This window comes from Bremia lactucae, linkage group LG7 (genome assembly GCF_004359215.1).
Source record: "Bremia lactucae strain SF5 linkage group LG7, whole genome shotgun sequence".
Taxonomy (NCBI): Eukaryota; Oomycota; class Peronosporomycetes; order Peronosporales; family Peronosporaceae; genus Bremia; species Bremia lactucae.
The window spans coordinates 1,713,976-1,731,823 of NC_090616.1; the positions used below are offsets into that span (position 1 = coordinate 1,713,976).

The 17,848-nt window shown below is 46.2% G+C and overlaps 7 protein-coding genes across 7 annotated transcripts; 4 read left to right on the forward strand and 3 right to left on the reverse strand.

Moving 5' to 3' along the window:
- Window positions 1–6,961: 6,961 nt before the first annotated feature.
- Window positions 6,962–9,283, reverse strand: CCR75_004342 (uncharacterized protein; the record flags this gene model as incomplete). The annotated part of the gene is made up of 1 exon (XM_067962428.1): window positions 6,962–9,283. One exon carries the CDS (start codon window positions 9,281–9,283, stop codon window positions 6,962–6,964), a length of 2,322 nt encoding a protein of 773 aa, XP_067817420.1.
- A 567-nt stretch (window positions 9,284–9,850) lies between these two features.
- On the reverse strand, window positions 9,851–10,799 carry CCR75_004340 (uncharacterized protein; the record flags this gene model as incomplete). The annotated part of the gene is made up of 2 exons (XM_067962426.1): window positions 10,141–10,799; window positions 9,851–10,092 (listed from the first exon to the last, which is right to left on the reverse strand). The coding sequence occupies exons 1-2, from the start codon at window positions 10,271–10,273 to the stop codon at window positions 9,851–9,853; spliced, it is 375 nt and encodes a 124-aa protein (XP_067817418.1). The 5' UTR covers window positions 10,274–10,799.
- CCR75_004341 (uncharacterized protein) lies at window positions 9,903–10,526 on the forward strand (the record flags this gene model as incomplete). Its single annotated transcript, XM_067962427.1, has 1 exon — window positions 9,903–10,526. The coding sequence occupies one exon, from the start codon at window positions 9,903–9,905 to the stop codon at window positions 10,524–10,526; it is 624 nt and encodes a 207-aa protein (XP_067817419.1).
- Window positions 10,800–11,457: 658 nt separating the features above from the next.
- On the forward strand, window positions 11,458–12,765 carry CCR75_004339 (uncharacterized protein; the record flags this gene model as incomplete). Its single annotated transcript, XM_067962425.1, has 1 exon — window positions 11,458–12,765. The coding sequence occupies one exon, from the start codon at window positions 11,458–11,460 to the stop codon at window positions 12,763–12,765; it is 1,308 nt and encodes a 435-aa protein (XP_067817551.1).
- A 576-nt stretch (window positions 12,766–13,341) lies between these two features.
- On the reverse strand, window positions 13,342–14,595 carry CCR75_004338 (uncharacterized protein; the record flags this gene model as incomplete). The annotated part of the gene is made up of 1 exon (XM_067962424.1): window positions 13,342–14,595. One exon carries the CDS (start codon window positions 14,593–14,595, stop codon window positions 13,342–13,344), a length of 1,254 nt encoding a protein of 417 aa, XP_067817552.1.
- A 1,062-nt stretch (window positions 14,596–15,657) lies between these two features.
- On the forward strand, window positions 15,658–16,119 carry CCR75_004337 (uncharacterized protein; the record flags this gene model as incomplete). The annotated part of the gene is made up of 1 exon (XM_067962423.1): window positions 15,658–16,119. One exon carries the CDS (start codon window positions 15,658–15,660, stop codon window positions 16,117–16,119), a length of 462 nt encoding a protein of 153 aa, XP_067817459.1.
- On the forward strand, window positions 16,120–16,906 carry CCR75_004336 (uncharacterized protein; the record flags this gene model as incomplete). Its single annotated transcript, XM_067962422.1, is given in 3 exon segments — window positions 16,120–16,299; window positions 16,330–16,389; window positions 16,406–16,906. The coding sequence occupies 3 exon segments, from the start codon at window positions 16,120–16,122 to the stop codon at window positions 16,904–16,906; spliced, it is 741 nt and encodes a 246-aa protein (XP_067817452.1).
- Window positions 16,907–17,848: the final 942 nt, after the last annotated feature.

Genomic DNA, 17,848 nt, shown 5'->3' on the forward strand with positions numbered 1-17,848 from the left:
AGTCGAAAATCACAATGCGGTGCTTTGCGGCAAAAAGCGCATGTTACCAACTTGCAGGAAGACATTAATGTGTTCGCAACATGTCCAATACGGCCGAACTCCAAAAAAATGAGTCGCAGGAACGGTTCAAGACTTTAAATTCATTAAATAATGAACTCAAGTTTATTAAGGCTGTTCAAAGTGGAGCAGAAGAAAATCACAATGCGGTGATTTGCGGCAAAAAGCGCATGTAACCAACTTGCAGGAAGACATTAATGTGTTCGCAACATGTCCAAAACGGCCGAACTCCAAAAAAACGAGTCGCAGGAACGCCTCAAGACTTAAGATTCATTAAATAATGAACTCAAGTTTATTAAGGCTGTACAAATTGGAGCAGTAGAAAATCACAATGCGGTGCTTTGCGGCAAAAAGCGCATGTTACCAACTTGCAGGAAGACATTACTGTGGTTGCAACATGTCCAATACGGCCGAACTCCAAAAAACCGTGTAGCTGAAACGCCTCAAGACTTATTAAATAATGAACTCAATTTTATTAAGGCTGTACAAATTGGAGCAGTCGAAAATCACAATGCGGTGATTTGCGGCAAAATGCTGCATGTAACCAACTTGCAGGAAGACAATACTGTGGTTGCAACATGTCGAACACGGCCGAACTCCATTAAAAAGGTGTAGCACGAACGGTTCAAGACTTTAATTTACTAAATAGTGAACTCAAGTTTATTGAGGCTGTTAATACAATTAACTTAGAGTGAAGCGATTAGCTCCAAGGCGTCCCACCTAGATAAACAATACAGGCTTTGTTGCAGCCAATAATGAGATTTTTTGAGCTGTGCACACGGTACGATCGCAAAAAATTCCATTACAACCAGGACGCTGACGCTTAGATATAGGTCCAAATACGCTTCCTCATAGGCTTCAACGTTAGCGATTGTGTTATCACCAACTTTGGCGGGTACGCCCTATGTAACAGCCACAGCTGAAATCCCTTGCACAGGGCTCATCTCCATAACCGCGGCATATGCCATCTAGTAGTCAACGCCAAATATCTGTTTGTTGCCACAAGCAGCAAGTCATGCTTACAGGAGCAATTGATTCCATCGGTCGGTCTTTGTTATAGATACCCACCTGCTGTGAAGAATCTTGTAATCCTTGGGCCAAAGAATTACCGACTAGACACTATTGCTTTTGAGCGCCATCAATTCCTCATTGACTGTATCGATCAAACCGGCGCGCCTTAGTCTTTTCATGTATGAACGGCATCCGAAAGCTCAAAGTGGAGATCTAATGCCACCGACGGCTGAATGACCGTTCTTAACGTATCGAAGCGCAAACGTCGCGTAAAGAAGTTTTAGCTCAATTTCCATTGTAGTTACAACCACGTTGAAGTATGTATATGAATTTATGAAGCAGATAGGCAATTCTCCAGTCCTTATCCAACGTCTATAATTATAAAGCAAACCTCGAGAGGTAAATCGCTGCAGCTTTTCACTCTCACAGCCGCGCATACTTGATCAAATGTTAATAGGACGCTGCAGATTATCTGGACAGTTGCTAGAATGTATCGATTCTAAATTGTTCGACACAGTGAAAGATTGAGTGACTCGAGCTTCAAACATCGTAAGATGCTAAGAATGTGATGACATTGGCCAAAACCAGTGCACTCTCAACCAAGCATAGCTTCACCAGTAAATTAAGCCAGCACATCGTTGAGCCGGAATCGTGGGGCCATTTGGCTTGTTGAAAGCGTGCACAATGCCAGATTTTTTCACACAGAAATCGGACTTGAATGTGGCGAGATACTCTCGCTGCCATGGCCAGCCTTACTGCGGCTCTCAAAAATTCATCGATGGCAAGGACTTGATCACACGCAATTTTTCGACCCGGGCATTAGGTCAATCTCATGCCGCCCACCACGATCCGCTGGAAGCTCAGCAGGAATACTCTCCGCGAAAATATCGTCATACTCACGCACGAGATTGTAAACGGGGTTGCCCGAATCACGAAGTGCATCCGAGTAAATATGTGCGAGATGAAGTCTTTGCGAGGTGTCCGAGGACTGCCCCGCGAAGAATTCTTCTTGCGCTAATTTAAGTTCAGCGCTCTTTGAGCAGCCTTCAAATCTTGTTCATTAGCTGTTTCGACGGCTACAATTGCTCGATATCACCGACCTTGAGGTCATAGAGGAAATCTTTACAAGATAAGTTCAATAGAGATGCGATTTCTTGGGCCTCGCACGGAGAGCGCTACCTCAATGTAGCGACCGCGATGTAAAGACCCGTCCACACATTTAAGCGCGAAAACGGATTCCGTCAAAACCAACTCGTCTTTAACTGTAAATTACAAGACGATCGTCATCTCGGAGATCGGCGTGTTCCGCTCTTGCGTAGCCTTCTGCGCCTTTAACCCCTGCTCGAGACTGGCATATCGCTGTCTTATATTAATAATGCGCCCCCTCTAGATGTGGAAGCGCAGTCTTCACCACGTCGTTCATTCACACGCAAACCTACAGGCCGCTCAGTCTCGTAAGAAAGAAGCGGCAGCTTGTCATCGACCGCCTCGGTAGTAATTGGAAGCTGCTGCTTAGCCCTTTCAGTTGCATACGGGAACCTCTGTTCGACTGCCTCAAAAGTCATAGGGAGTATCTGCTTAACCAATGTCTTTTTGTATGCGAGAACCTCTGTTCGACCACCTCGTTATAAACTGAAAGCCTCTGCTCAATCGATGTAGTCGATACGGTAATTCCTGCTCTACCGCCTCGTTCTTTGGTTCTGTCAGTAAGAGTGCGCCAAACATACCGCGCACAGAGGGCCATCGCTCTCTCTGTGCTGACTTCTAGTCGTGGCGAGTTTGTTCACGACCCTGACCTGAGGCCAATTGGATGCTGCAACGAGTAATTGAGTTAATATTTCACTCACATAATTTCTGCTTCGGCGGTTGATGGCTTTTAGACGAACCTGTACTGGATGACACAAAAGCTGCACTTAGTGCGCGGAATGGGCCATCGACCCTAAAGATCCTACGGATCCATTTTATTTCTTGATTAAGGAATTTCACGATGTGGTGTGTAAAAATCTACGACCTGTTTTACCTCCCGATAGAGGTGTTCGTCATGAATTTGACTTGGTTCCGGAAATTAAATAAGCCAATCGTTATGCGGCTGATACCGTGATGACCACGGTATTCCGAGGATGCAATCGAATACATAGTTCATCTCGTGAATAAGAAACATCGTTGCTCGCAAAGCCATCAAAGTGGATGGCAAAATAATCCTGATGTCACCCGGACCCTCTTGAACCGTGGTGTAGATGGGAGAAGGAATCACGAAATAAATTGTTCGAAGCACCAGAGTATAACAACGATTGAAGTGGTCGATTCACTCCAGCAACGACTAGACTAATGATGATCTCTATCGACTCGTCGCGCATGGTGGTGGGTGTGAATCACCGAGGTAGTCGGGGCTCCGTTTCTGCCAGTAGGGCGACAAGGACTACTTGTTTTTTTTGGCGGGGGCATCGACGATACTACAGCATCTCCTCGTGAGATTGCTGTGTTAGAGGCCACCGGCGCAGATCGCGGCAAACGGCCGCACAATTGCCTGTCTTGCCGCGTCGAAACACTTCATCATGTTTTGCCTGCCTTGCGAAGCCATGTCGATCGGCTGCGTAATGATACACGAAGCAAGCTGTCGTGTTCAAAAACGTTATCACGCATCGAGAGCTTGTCCTGTCGAAGGGAGAAGAAGTATGGGCACCGGCAAGACTCGTCTTGCGGAAGCTCGAATGCATCAGCGTTGGAAACGCGATTTCGTTCACGACTAATTTCTCAAGTGCCCATTTCTTTGCCTTGCCTGACAATCCAGATAGCAGCAAGCTGAGTTTAGCCGTCGGAGCGTCAATCAATCTTGACGCTTTTGCCATGTCAATCTCGCGAAGCCATCTATTCAGAGGGACCCGATCCGGACGATACTAAAGTATGCCGACGTCTTCATTTTAATAGCGTTGTGCGTTAAAGAACGCGAGGGAATCGATACTCGCCGATACGATTCGGCAAGCTCGCGCACCATGTAGTCTTGGATAGCGGCACGCTTTCGGTCAAGCGTCGCTGTGCTCAGCAGCGAAGTCACGACGATCTCTCCATACACCACCGCGAGGCGGTGTAGTGCCTGCCACTCCACCGAGTGGAGGTGAGAAAAGTTTGCACGGTCCAGCGAGGCCGCTGGAGTCACCGAAGTATGGTTCGTGCTCATCCCAAATGTGGCGTTGAAAGAACTTTGAAGTGCGACCAGGTGTAATGTCTCTCGCTTTCGACGTAAGAAGGTCCCTGGGGTGAGAGTCGTTACCGCTCTCACCACGTAACACGCTAGAAAGCTTCAAGGAAACACTATATTTATGAGGGAGAATCAACTCGGTTTAATTTTTTTATTTTATAGTTTTAGTTTCGTACAAAGTACGAAATTGTATCCGTGCTCTTGGGTACCACTCCAATACATATCGACTTGTCATTGGCTAATGTTATGGAGGTGCCGGACCCCAATAATATAAACGATAATAAATGACTCGCAGTATCCGCTAATCGAATACTGCCATATACCTACTTGTGTCATTAGTCTCGATACTTCACGTACACGGACGAGCAGAAGAATGTTATAAGTAGAAGTCTCAGCTACTCTAGGTCAATACTACGTCTTCAGTATAGAGAAATATAAAATTGTATTAATATTATGTTTCTACGTCCCGATCTTCTAATTACTGAATTTAATATACAATTAAAGTAGCAAACTAGAATAGCAGTAACTATTATGGGTGTTAGGGTGTCTGTATTAAAATATTATTAATAATACGACCACTTCTTATTTACCTCGTCTAAATAATTTTAAAATACATTGTTTCGATCTTGACGACGAACAAAGGTGTGTTGGGCATTGTTGGACATCGAGTGTGTTAATACTTGCATGGGCTGGGATGCAAGGCGTCAATATGTAAGCTTTTTTTTCCGGCAGTACAGTAAGACAGCTGTTAATCCAGAAATCGGACTTGAAAGAGCGTAGCATTTTGCTGCATAAACCCTCCTAAAGACGGAGTTCGCTTGAGCTCATGTAGCAGCCGGCGAAGCGAAGTTTGTTGTAGATCATCATAATTTCGGCGAAAGCAGGCGCGAATATGGGCACTGAAAGTGGTGTAAATCACCCGCAAAGCCGGAATGGGTGGCATCGGTCGACTTTTATTGAAAATTCGACTGTTGCGTTCAGTCCATAGCAGGTGAAGAGTAACAGAACGTAGGATATGCCACACGTCCTCGATTCCGGATCGATCGGTCGCCCACTTTTTAAAGAGACACGGCGGACGCCCGAGAGCGATAGCATACCAGCTCGGTTTTTTCCGGAAAAAAACTTTCCAATCATGGCTAATGCACGTCCACAGAGCAGCAGCCAAAGTGCATTCGAAAATCAAATGGCGTTCAGTCTCGACCAAAGCACAACCGTCTTTCGGACAGTATATAATGTCGGGATCTGTCACCGACAGGAAAGAGAAACGAGAGCGAACTGGAAGCAATCGGAAGGCCACACGAAATTGTAGGTCATCAAAAATTGGTAGAAGTAGCTGTCGAAGTCGTTTGCGCAATTGTATAAATCGCGTTACTTCCCCGTCGGATGTTCTGTTGTCGTGTAACGTAATCGGGTGGGGTCTGATGTGTGTACTTGGTTTCTGAATTAAATGTAGAAGTGCCAAGCGGGAAACATCAGGTGCGACGTGTACCCGGCCGTTGACTAGAACACCCACATAGGGTGTAGAAATCCTTGACGTACGTGAAATCGCACTATTCACAGGTGTTCCGCATAAGGTCGCAATCCTAAGAAACACTTGCAGTAGTTCACGATAGAGAGTCTTGAGCCACCGGAACTGCTTGTACGGGTGGACCGCAGCATAACTGTAGTCAATGTGAGTCTCTGCAAAATTGGTTTCAGAAGGCCAATGACCGTCACCATCAAGCACGTCGGCAAGGGCACGTATTCGAAACGCACGTGCCATGTGACGACGGAAACTACGCTGTGGCTCTGCCACCATGCACAAACTGCGGCGGGAAGTGAGTTGGCCAGGAACTCGCGACTTAGGTTCGTACTGAAAGATCGGATCCCCGTGAAACCAGATCGGCTCTTGCATCGCGTACTCGAGTCTTGTGGCGTGTGCGATGTCATGCCAAGTCACTGGCCATCGGAGTTCAAACCAATTGCGCCAAGTAATGCGCCACCACGTCGGTAGGCTGGTCCAGTTGAGATCGAAGCCGTGGCGCCGGGGATTTACCGTCAAGAAATCGAGCGGACTTTGTGGTCCCCAGTCTGGAAAGAAACCGGCAATGAGTCGAAGCCCCGGCGTGGTCCAATTGCAGTTTATTGGGTTAGCATCGTTTACAAACCGTAAAAGCGTTTGTATACGTTGCCGCTGCACTAGGTCGCTGATGTTGGGGAGCTGGAGTCCGCCTTTATCTCGACGTTTGTGCAGGATTTCATTCGGTACCAGTTGAAAGTACCTCTCACCGCGTTCATACTTTCTACCGAGCACAAAGCGATGTAGAGCGGCTTGCCATTGTTTCAGTACGCGATCGGGAACGACGACGTGCATGGTGTAGTGCCAAAGGCGCGACAACACCATAGTAGCAGTAACTATTAGTAGGGTTGGTATCAATTAAAAATAAATTAATCAACAGAGCTTTTTTTGTTGCCTCAATATAACTAAATTTGTCAATGTTTGAAGTATTTTATTAAATTATCAAATGATACTAATTTTGTTGTTCTTAATTAAGTTCCTCTTGTAGGAAAACTATTTTCCTCTATGTATCGGGACACCCCAGAAAAAATGGAAAAGTATTTGTTCGAATTCTAGAAAAATAGCAATATCCCCCAAAATAAAAATCTCAATTTTAAAAACTTGCATTCAACAAACTCGTTCAAAAAAGCACATTGTCAGTCAGCACCTTCAGCTGTAAAATTAAACGTAAATGCCGCATGTTGCATCACCTGGGACGTTCCAGTCCCACTTGTTTCTTCGTCCACAGGACTGTCCACATTCATTAAATCAGACTGAAAGAGCTCTTTCGAATGCCCTTGTATCATCGCATTGCCATTGTGTTTCACAGTCACCACTTGATCATTCAATTCAAACATCTTGAGCTTGGAATAATACGCTTCATTTTCAAAACGACGGCTACTAGTCGCAATCTCCAAAGAAGGTTCTTGTAAAAACACAAGACGCATAGCGTGTTCGGCTTCATGTCCAATAACATCCATCTGGGCACAAGAAGACGAGCAATAAACGTTTGTTTTACAAACCTTACATCGTCGTAACGAGGTCCCTTGGGTCGCAACTTCGCTTCGTGTTTTGCCACAATGAAAACAACTCATTCCACGCCACGCTATTGGCATCAAAGCTTGCGTTTGACGGCGCCACACGGTCAAGCTGTACGCGGAATTGCCCCAATTCGGCAACAAAACTTCTTGAACAAGCCTAAAACAACGTTCAAGCTCGTTTTCAAAGCAACTGTCGCCAGTATCGCCTTGCCACTCGCCAATATGTAGCACAACGTCGCCTTGAAACAATTGCAGACTTTGAAGAGCCATGGGATCATTTGGTGGGGGGTAGCATAGCAACAAGCTTTTTTTTGTGGCCATGGAGTCGTGAGAAAGCACTTCAGGACCTCCTTTTTGAACCGTACAAAAAGGAGGAACTTGGCCATGATACTCGTTAAAAAGCGTTTTGTTCGAGTGTGGTGGGGTCTTGTCAAATGCTACAATATCCACGCCAGTACGTTGCAAGAGAGAACTCCAATATCCCGTCCCGGCGCCAATTTCCACAATTGGAGCGTATTGTTGTATCAGGTTTAAAGCTTCGTGAGTCGGTGTGGCGTACGCGAACAAGTGACAGCACCAATCGCGGCAATTATTACGCCATTGCGTTAAAAGCGCATAACTTGGCATGGTCGATACGGTCGTATTCATGTCTTGTTGTTTTGTTTCCTTACGGCGACGGTCTTTCCTTTCGCGTCGATAGTGACGTTTGAGTGGCTTTTTCAAGCTCTTTTGAAGGTCTTTTCGCGTCCCTGCGGCCACCACGGCATCCATTTCACCATCCATTCCGACTCCTTCTTCGTAGAATAATCGGATGCCTTCACGAATGCGTGCGTGGAAGATACGAAGCAAACTATTTGCTTCACTTGTTGCTCCTTCGCCAAGAGCTAATGATGTGAGAACTCGTGACGGAATCGCCGGATGTGAAAGTTCATTGGTTAAAAACTCGTCCAATAACCATGCAGTATTGGGTGTGTACTGTTCCAACTCAATAAAATACGTTTCAGGGGACGGTACCGTGTCACAGGCACGTCCATTAAGTACGAGACTGGTGTAATATGTACAAAAGTACATTTGATCAAACACACAGGCAAGTGCGATAGGCAAGTGCTGGCGCGAGGCCGCGCCAAGTGTTTGGTGCGCTTGCTGCAACAGCGTTTGCAACTTTGCGAGCAAGTGCATTTCTTCGCGAACTTCTGTTGCTGCGTTTTGACCATTATGCGTCCCGCCTGCCGTACGTTGTTTCTTCAGTTGCCGTACCACCGCATCAAGTCGGTTTATTGCGAATGTAGTCCAGACACGGCTTTGAAAGATACTTGCACTTATCCGTCCGAGTCGAATGATCTGATAGAGACATTGTAGCAGTCTTTGCCCACCAGTAGGCAACGCTGCCGCAGGATCCGCGTCGTCTCGTAGCACAACCGCGTGCTGTAGGACTCCGTGTTGACATTTACGACACTGCGCAGTCTCCAAGAGGTCGCGTGGAGTCGTTTCATTCACATCCTTGTCCTTGATGCCACAGGATCGTGATCCATTTACACATGAACAGCCAGGGACGCTACACGCTCGTAGAGCACACGTGTCTGGCAGTACATCAGCCAGACGCTGCACCACGAGCGAGTGTGTATCCGCTGTGTCCTTAGCCTCGTCTTGCTTCGCATTGAGATTAATTGATAAAGAGCGAGTTATACTAGGAGTTGGCTCCACGAGTGCGAGCTTGGTACTACGTGGTCGCTGCCGTCGTCGCGTCTTTTTGCTCTGTTGGCGCTGCTTTACGTGGCTTGCTACGTCTCCATCCACCTCGAGTCCGAACTCAGCTGCTAGTGCTGCCATTTCATCTTCGATAAACGCGATCTCGCCCGCCTGGAATCCCACATGACCGGCTTTGCGCTTGCGTATATTGCTCGGTTTGCCCATCTTGTAATCAGTGGTTGGGAACATGAAGTAGTTCATGTACACGTTCAAGTGGGACACACTGCATTCGTAGCAATGCAACACAATGATTGTTTTGTTTGGTCCATTATTTTTTTGTTTTTTAAATTGACGAGATGAGTAATGATATCGGGTAATATTGCTTGAATAGTAAGGAATACCAAGAAATGATTTAGCCAATCAGAGGGATTTTGTCTGTGGCAATAGTCCAAACATCTGTGGCACTAGTCGCACCCCTAATTATCGCTTCGCGTTAGTGACGATGAGCTTGTTACATTCGCTATAAATAGTAAGAAAATAACATTCCACAGAGGTCTTCCTGCATAGCTTTAATGCAGACGACCGCCCTGCGTGCAGCGCTATTCTATCACGCGAAGCGCATAAAACAAATGGTTTAACTTGGCCCTAGAGACGCAATCCCGCTCAATAAATTCCGTAAAGTACTAAAATTCACCAACTATCTTCTACATCCTTCCCATCCAGTTTTCTCAAATAAACTTTTCCAATCGATTAAAATATGCCTTTCCATAGTTCTTTATGCACATGACGGGATTAGAAAGCTGAACACTTGTCAAATTATCCTCTCGTTCGGAGAGCGCCTCCACAACTTCGGATCTCGCGATATTTCATGAAAGTGCTCCACCTCTTGTTATGCACGGCATTGGCCATCTCCCGTGTCTCGGGTGCCACAATTAGAGCTACTGCCTCTTCGCCCGCGGCCGCCTCCCCTACAACTTTGACAGAGACCTCGACCGCGCCTTTGACAGCGACTTCGACAGAGACAGTGACGACGCCTTCGACGGAGACAGTGACGACGCCTGCGACGGAGACATCGACGACGCCATCGACAGGGACAGTGACGACACCTTCGACGGAGACATCGACGAAACCTGCGACGGAGATATCGACGAAGCCTTCGACGGAGACAGCCAAGGATTCTTCGTCGACGACGTCTAGTGACACTGCGGCCAACGATTCCTCTACCAGTTCTGAAACCATGGACGTAGTTGCGGACGCCGCGTTGTCATCCTTGGCAGCATCAGCGTCTTTGGATTCCAGCGAATCGTCAATTAAAGTGCCGGATGACCTTGAGAACGAAGAGGATTCCGGTCCTACCGGAAACTCTGGTGGTGCAATCGCTCCTCGTCAAGGGCCAATGCTCCCTGGATCGTCCGATGCTGTGCTTCCGATCATGACGATGATGAATGCGATTGCCATTGTTGGCACGGTTGTAATTTCCTACCTTCTGTAGAGCCCGAACATGTTTTGCGATCACGTCATTGACGCGCTTTCTTCTTTAGAGGGAGTTTGTTATCTACGAAATCATCTGTGACAGTGCGCATTCGTATAAAACAGTTTGACGACACTTGGATTGGGCGTGTCCGATCCAAAAAAACGGAAAAAAACTCGGATCCAAGCTGTTCAAATCGCGTTTTACGATTTCTTAGATGGTTTTAATCAAATACGACATATAATTGGTTCTCATTGAAGCCAGTTCTAAACACGTAAACTCAGATAATACGTTCGACATTGTGTGTTTATTATGTGTGGTGCAACAAGACGATGCCACGATGCAAGAAGCACAGCGGTATAATGACCATAGAATTTCTAACTATTATTAGGGAGAGTCGCGAGGCCCGCCGTCGACTTCGAAGACAGCCGAGGCTCGGAACTTTTTAAATTCGAAAAATGTCAATATCCAGTTTGTTCTGGAACTCGTATCGTCTCAAAAAATGAGATGTTGTCTATTGTCCACAAATCTTCCGCTGTAGTACTGCGATCCCCATATCACACAAAATCAGTCGGTAGCCAAGGGTGGCAACTGGCTCTCTGCGAGCAGGGAAGCCCTTTATTCATATACCAACAGTGGCATTCCACCCATGTCTCGTGCGGCGAAAGTCGCACGAAGGCCAAAGTATACTAGCGGCATATGGGCAAGTCTCGTCGAAACCATATAGACACCTTCCTTTCATTGAGATGCGCATGTATTTTTTTAATATCTATCACGAAAGAGCAGTAGACGACAATATTATTGTCACATGCAAGCGAGAGACGAACGCGCTCTCATGCCCTTGTGATCGTCACAAAAAATTCGAAAAGCCCTTGTTTTGTCCGTAGCTATGGTCAAGACGCTGTCTCTCATTGTTCGTATTGATAGGCTCAGCTTTTGATGTGAGGTCCTCATGGCTTGGCGTGAAAATTATTCCCACTCTACGAAACGCCAGGAAGAAATGAAATTTACCCTTCCAAAAGACGCGTTTTCGCCTCTCACGCTTTCCGAGAAACGTCAAGCTTCGATTGCAACGGAAGCCGAGACAGTGGTGCTGGAGGCCGTGGCCGCGAGTGAACGATTTATTAACGAAGGTGCGAATGTAGGACACAGTGCGTTTAAACTTGTGCGTGCGCGGGATGGATTACGCGTTTATCGACAACGAAAACGATCGATTCATGAGCGCGAACCACCAATATTGTTGTGGTCGAAAGAGTCGGAAAACTCGAGTTGTCGCACGTATCATAGCAACGAAAGTAGCCACACGTGGTCGTCATGCTCGGGTGTGACTGGCGATAGTATCATGGAGAGGATGCGCCCACGAGGTGTGGCACTCCTCGTGCTCTACGGAACGATTGATGGCACCTTAGATGACTGTATGTATGGGTGTGTCGCCCCGACAGACGAAGCGTGGATGTTGCGAAGTTCGCATATTAAAGACCGTCTCGATGATGCGCGGATTCTATCGACAATACAAGGACCGACGTGTTCCGAACCGTTTCGGTTCCTCGGCATCAAGTGGTTTGCAAAAGAAATTCCGTTGGCATTACGAGGCATTGTCCAACAACGGGATTTTGTTATTATCGAATCTATCGGATGTACCCATGATTCAACAGGCAAACGAGTTGGCTACATGTTAATGCACTCGGTGACCCTTAAAGAAGTGCCGGAACTTGCGCAAGGGGGCATTGTGCGCGGAATGTTAAGCTTTTGCTTTTTGTTTCGTCAATATGGTGTCAACCAAATCCAAACGTTTGGATGTGGTTTCTTTGATACGCGTGGCGACGTTCCAAGTCGACTATCCGTGTCAATGTCGGCGGAATCCGCAATTTCATGTGTCGACGTAGTTGCCTACGCGTATATTAAGAAACTCTTGTGGTACATGAAGCATGCGAGTACCCACGCGTCCATGGAGGGCAATCAATCCCGAGTGGGTCAGTGTGATGCATGTGCAAAGACGTTTAGCAAATTTTCACTCACGAGTTCGAGTACAGGCTACTCGTGTCACATTTGCCGTCAAGTCATGTGCTCGAAATGCAGTGTAGCCAAGAACCTCACTATGGACGTGTCCGAAACAGGAGCTTATCAACAGTGCTCGTTACGTTTTTGTATCCGTTGCTTGCTAGCAGCCAAGCAACAATCGAGCGTCGAGTTGGCCATTTCTTGTCTTAAGGCAACGTCGGGATCCTCAACGTTCGTAGCACCACGGAAGAACAATTAGCTGCATTTAGAGATAATTCTTTACATCTTAAAGTTTTTTTTCTATGTTTTATGGCATTGATACCTTCTTTTTGGTGATCATTGGAGTCGAGCCGCGACATTTTTAATGCCCATCCTTTAGAATCAGAGTTATCATTGAGGTGTGGGTAGGGGTGATGTTTATAAGCGTCTAGGGTTGGTATGTAAGCAGTAGCCGCCTCTGTCTTTAACCTCTATCCATTCCTCGTTCTTTTTTTTTACCTCTTAGCAATTTTCGTAACCATGTCCCAGCACGGTCATCAGTTTGTAATCGGATGCACCGGCAAATTGTCCTCTTCAGTTTCATTACTGCCATCCGTGTCTCAACAGTACGAAATTTGTTGCTTTCGATGGCATGACGTCTATCCTAGTCAAGTCCCATACAGTTTCTGCTTTGCAGCTTCCTTCAACTTGACAGCAAATGCATTGAATAAACAATTGTTAACCATGACATTTTTAGCACTTTAATCAACGACAATTATTATTGGCGACTTGGCCACTAGTTGCATGGGGGGTTACCCTTTAATCTTCTATTTTGTGCTTCTGCAGCTATTAAAATTTACGAAGACGATGTGGACGAGGCTTCTACGTTACTAATCGCCATATCCCATCCCGACATTTGCGTCGCTTGAAGCAAACACTGGAGGCAAAAGCGAAACGAACGCTGCAACACTTTGCCCGAAGTTGCCACATGCACCGTCATTTTCTTAAGTACGGTACATTTAAAGCAAATGACACGATGGCAAATTTGGCAAGGGGCACTGGAATGAAAGAACAACTTGCTGAAATTCTTGGCACAAACTCCACAACACGACGCATTTGTCGCGTCAACCGCCACGTGTTTTCTTGAATGTCGTATAAGCCAAATGAGTTTCTTCACATGCGCATAATCCACAACACCCACAACAGCAATCGTAGCCTCCGCGGCAATCGACACGGACAATCGCCGTGGCATATCGCCTCGGGAATCAAAATATCCACGGCAAAAAATATCAATTTTTCCCGACCCATTTTGGCGAAAAATGTAACAAAATCGAATTAAACCTCGCACAATGCCTAAATGGGCCAATTCGGGGAGGTCTCGAAGTGTAATCGAATGAAGCAAAACGTACCCCACTTTCTCGCCACTTGTGTCCTGAGTGTACCCCGTCGCCTCGAGCAAGAGAAAATCGCGCTTCTGCACAAAGCCCGTAATAAGTGCGGGATGGGCTTTCAAAAACCACTTGACGCCTAGAAAACAGCACGGATCCGTGGACGTTGGTCGTCGTAGCGCAGCAATGATGCGACTATCGTCCACGCCGTCGTTTAAGTGCGAACTTCGTAGCATCCACGCGTCGTCGGTGGGCGCAACGCACCCAAACATACAATCCTCTAAGGTGCCATCGAGGGTACCATGTAACGCCATGAGTGTAACCCCATGCGGACGTAACTTTTCCATAATCGTATCCCCTTTCATCCCCAAAGACGACCACGACGACCATGATGTTTGATTATCATGGACTTGATCAACGCTAGCAGTCGAACCATAGCGCTTGAATTCACGCTCGTTCGGACTTTCAATTACCGGGTAACTTGGCGGTGGGGTACCCAACCGTTGGGCCCAATTTTGGCGCTGTCGATACACTTGCACGCCATCGCGTACACGCACGAGTTTCCACTCGGGTGGCTCAAGTGTGGATCCGTTACGAATAAAACATTCATTTGCTACGAGTGTTTCGTTGATGATTGTATCGGCTTCTTCGATTAAAGCACTTGCGCGTTCGTCGGAGAGGGTTACGTTTGAAGCGACGTTTTGTGGCAACAAGAACTTCATCGCGAGAATGCGTGTATTAAAGTGGCCGGATGTCGATAGTTGGCAAATAGAGGCAGCAACATTCGAGGATCTCAAATCCTTTTGTCACAGCAGCTCACACTTCGTGGATGTCAAAAGATGCCGCATGTGCAGGCACTGGATAGCTCGGTAGAAAGGCTTAGTTGAATTTTAAGGGGGGGGGAGTATTTTACAGGTGCAAAGGGTACTCGTATTTCTTTTCGTTGGATTTGTGTTGCCTTTTTTTTTGCCGTTGGCATTTTTTTAGAGGACGACAACAAAAGGTTAGGACTTGCCACAGGGCGACATTTGCGACAAGTGGCACAATTGCACAATGGCTGTCTGGTGCCTCTGCTTCGTTCCATGCGCGCTGTGTAATGGCGTAAACCATTCGTTTCTTTCTTTTGTCTCAGATTGCTTGATGCATCAATGTAAAGAGAGCAAGACACTTGCTACTTGTGCTTGCTGCTCGAGTGTTTTTTTTTTTGTTTTTATGTGCAACAGCTTAGGAAGGAAGCCTCTCCGTCTCTTGCCGATAAATCGAAACATAAAGGATCGTGTAGGGTTCGTGAGTTCTGGCACACCATCGACGAATGTTTAGATACGATGTACAACACCTGAAACGCCAATGGATAGACACTCGAGACCACTTTTTTGCAACTCGTTTTTTTATTGATAATAAATTCATTCAATGTTTTTTAATTGTATAAAATTTCAACCATGCGCTATTGACAAAGCTCGACGAGCATATTAGAAACGCCCTTTTCCGTCCTTTTGCATGGACACAATTGCACCGAGAATAATTACTGCAAGTTTACACCATGAATAACCTCATGCCTCTTTCTTGGATTTGCACGCTTTTTTCTCTTTACATAATACGCTCCTTCAAAAAAGTGCCACGTCGTCAAAAAGTTGCGCAATTATCTCGGCTCATTTGATTGGCTCCAACGAATGTATCTCGGCCACACTTGCACCATCACCAAATCAACACCTTGCTTGTTTCATAAATGTCCATACAACACACACTCTCAATCGTAACCCCATTGTGGCATTTCGTGTACCCTCATGAAGTTCCTGTTGCCTCCCAATACGTTTTCCCTCGTCACATTATCCCCCGATCACCAGCAACAGATTCTCCACGAAGCAAATACAATCGTGAAAGAAATTATACATGCCAACGACGCGTTTACTAGCAACAATGCCACCCTCAGTCGTCAAGACTGGCGCCTCTTGCGCGTGAAAGAAGGCATGCACGTCTCTCGTCAACGCAAACACGCAACATTTCAATGCACATCTCCGATTTTTTACCCTATGGTCCAAAGTCCGTCAAATCAACACGTATTTTCAAGGTATTGCACTACAAGTTCGAGTTGTAGTAGTATGAATGCAAAAGTGGATACCACAACATCTTTGTCAACTTCGTCGTCCTTGGAATATCAAAGGGATACACTCATGGAATGTATGCGACCCCCTCACGTGCCTCTTATGGCTCTTCACGGATCCGTGGATGGAACCCTTGACGACTGAATGTATCGATGTGTTGCAGCCACAGACGTGGCGTGGATGTTACGGAGTTCATATATTCACAACGGACTTGACGATGCATGGATTGTAGCCACTTTTCAACGCCCGAATCGCATCGATCCGTGTCGATTTCTTGGTCTCAAGTGGTTCGCCAAAGAGCATCCCGTGCTTCTCACAGGCATCGTTTAACAACGCGATTTTGTTATTGTCGAGTTTTCAGGCTTCTCACTTGATGCTACCGGCGAGCGCGTTGGATTCATGTTAATGCACTCAGTAGCGATGCCTGAAGTGCCAGAACTTTCGCACTTTGGGTATTGTGCGTGGCGTCATGAGTTTTTGCTACATCTTTCGGCAACACGGACCTGGAAGAATTAATATTTTTTGCCGCGGGTTTTTCGATTCCGGTGGTGGGGTCCCGGCTCGTCTGTCTGTGGCACTTGCTGCGGACTCGGCTGTGTGTTGTGTGAATCTTGTCGATTACGCGCATATTAAGAAATTGCGGTGGCTAATGCAACACGCTAGTCAACAGCAATCGGTTGATTTGGCCACGTCCATGCCGTCTCGCTGTGAGGCGTGTGAAAAAAAATTTCGCAAATTTTCCTTCACTGCATCGGGCTCGGGGCTCATGTGCAATATTTGCCGCCACGTCATTTGCTCAAAATGCAGTGTGGTTAAAAAAATGACCATTCATGTGTTTGATACAGGCAAAATCCAACAGTGTGCATTGCCATTTTGCCTCGCGTGTTTGCTTCAAGCGAAACAAATGTCCGCATGGGAGTTAGCAATATAAGACATGGAGGCGTCGTCAGTGTCGTCAAATTTTGTAGATTTTGCATCGATACCATCAATTAGCTCATTTGTATAGAAGGCGTTGGAGCTAGACCAATGGCACGTGTGAAAAGCTTCTAGGAATATTGTCTTATCGTAATTTTTTTTTCATGTTTTTGCTCCTTACTTTTTGGGTCTGTCCCAGTCGTTGCTCGAGGTATCGCTTTATCACAATTTGTGGTAAAAATTTGTGTCGGGGCCGAGTTGTAACCATGCAGCGTGAGGGTGCAACGCGACCCCGACACTAACTTTTGCCAATTAAAATAATATATATACAATATCAAAGTAGCAAGCCATCGACTGGAGTTGCTTGGCAAATTTAAGCTTTTTAAACGCTTGATGTTTGCTTACGCAAAATGGTTAACTTTCGTAGCAGGGTTTATCACGCAGAATATGTTGCGAGTTGTAATGGCAAGCAAATGCTAAACTTGTTTATCCCGATTAGCCACAAAGAGTTAAGTTCGATCTTTAAGTACGCAAAAAAAATATCGAAATTGCAAAAAGTCGTGGTCGCATCAGACGTTCGAAGTTCAAGGTGGCCAAATTGCTACCGCTACCGTCACTAGACGGACCGCCAAGGTCCACAGAGTCGTCAACCGAGTATTCACCACTACAAGCAAATCTGTACCTCAGTTGATCTTAGAAAAACGTGTTTTCAAGCAGATGGAGCCAACATCTGGCCATCTGATAACACGGCACCGTGTTGCACAAAAAAGAAAAAAATCATGTATTGTCACTGTAAAAAAATCAAAAGTGATAACGCTACAGAAGACTATGACAAGCCGAGGGAATTCAATGATACTGACAACGCATCGATGGCGAGATCCCATCCAGATTTTTGTCGTGCTTTGCACAAACACGCGAGGCAAAAAAAAAATGGCAATGCACACTGTTGAATTTTGCC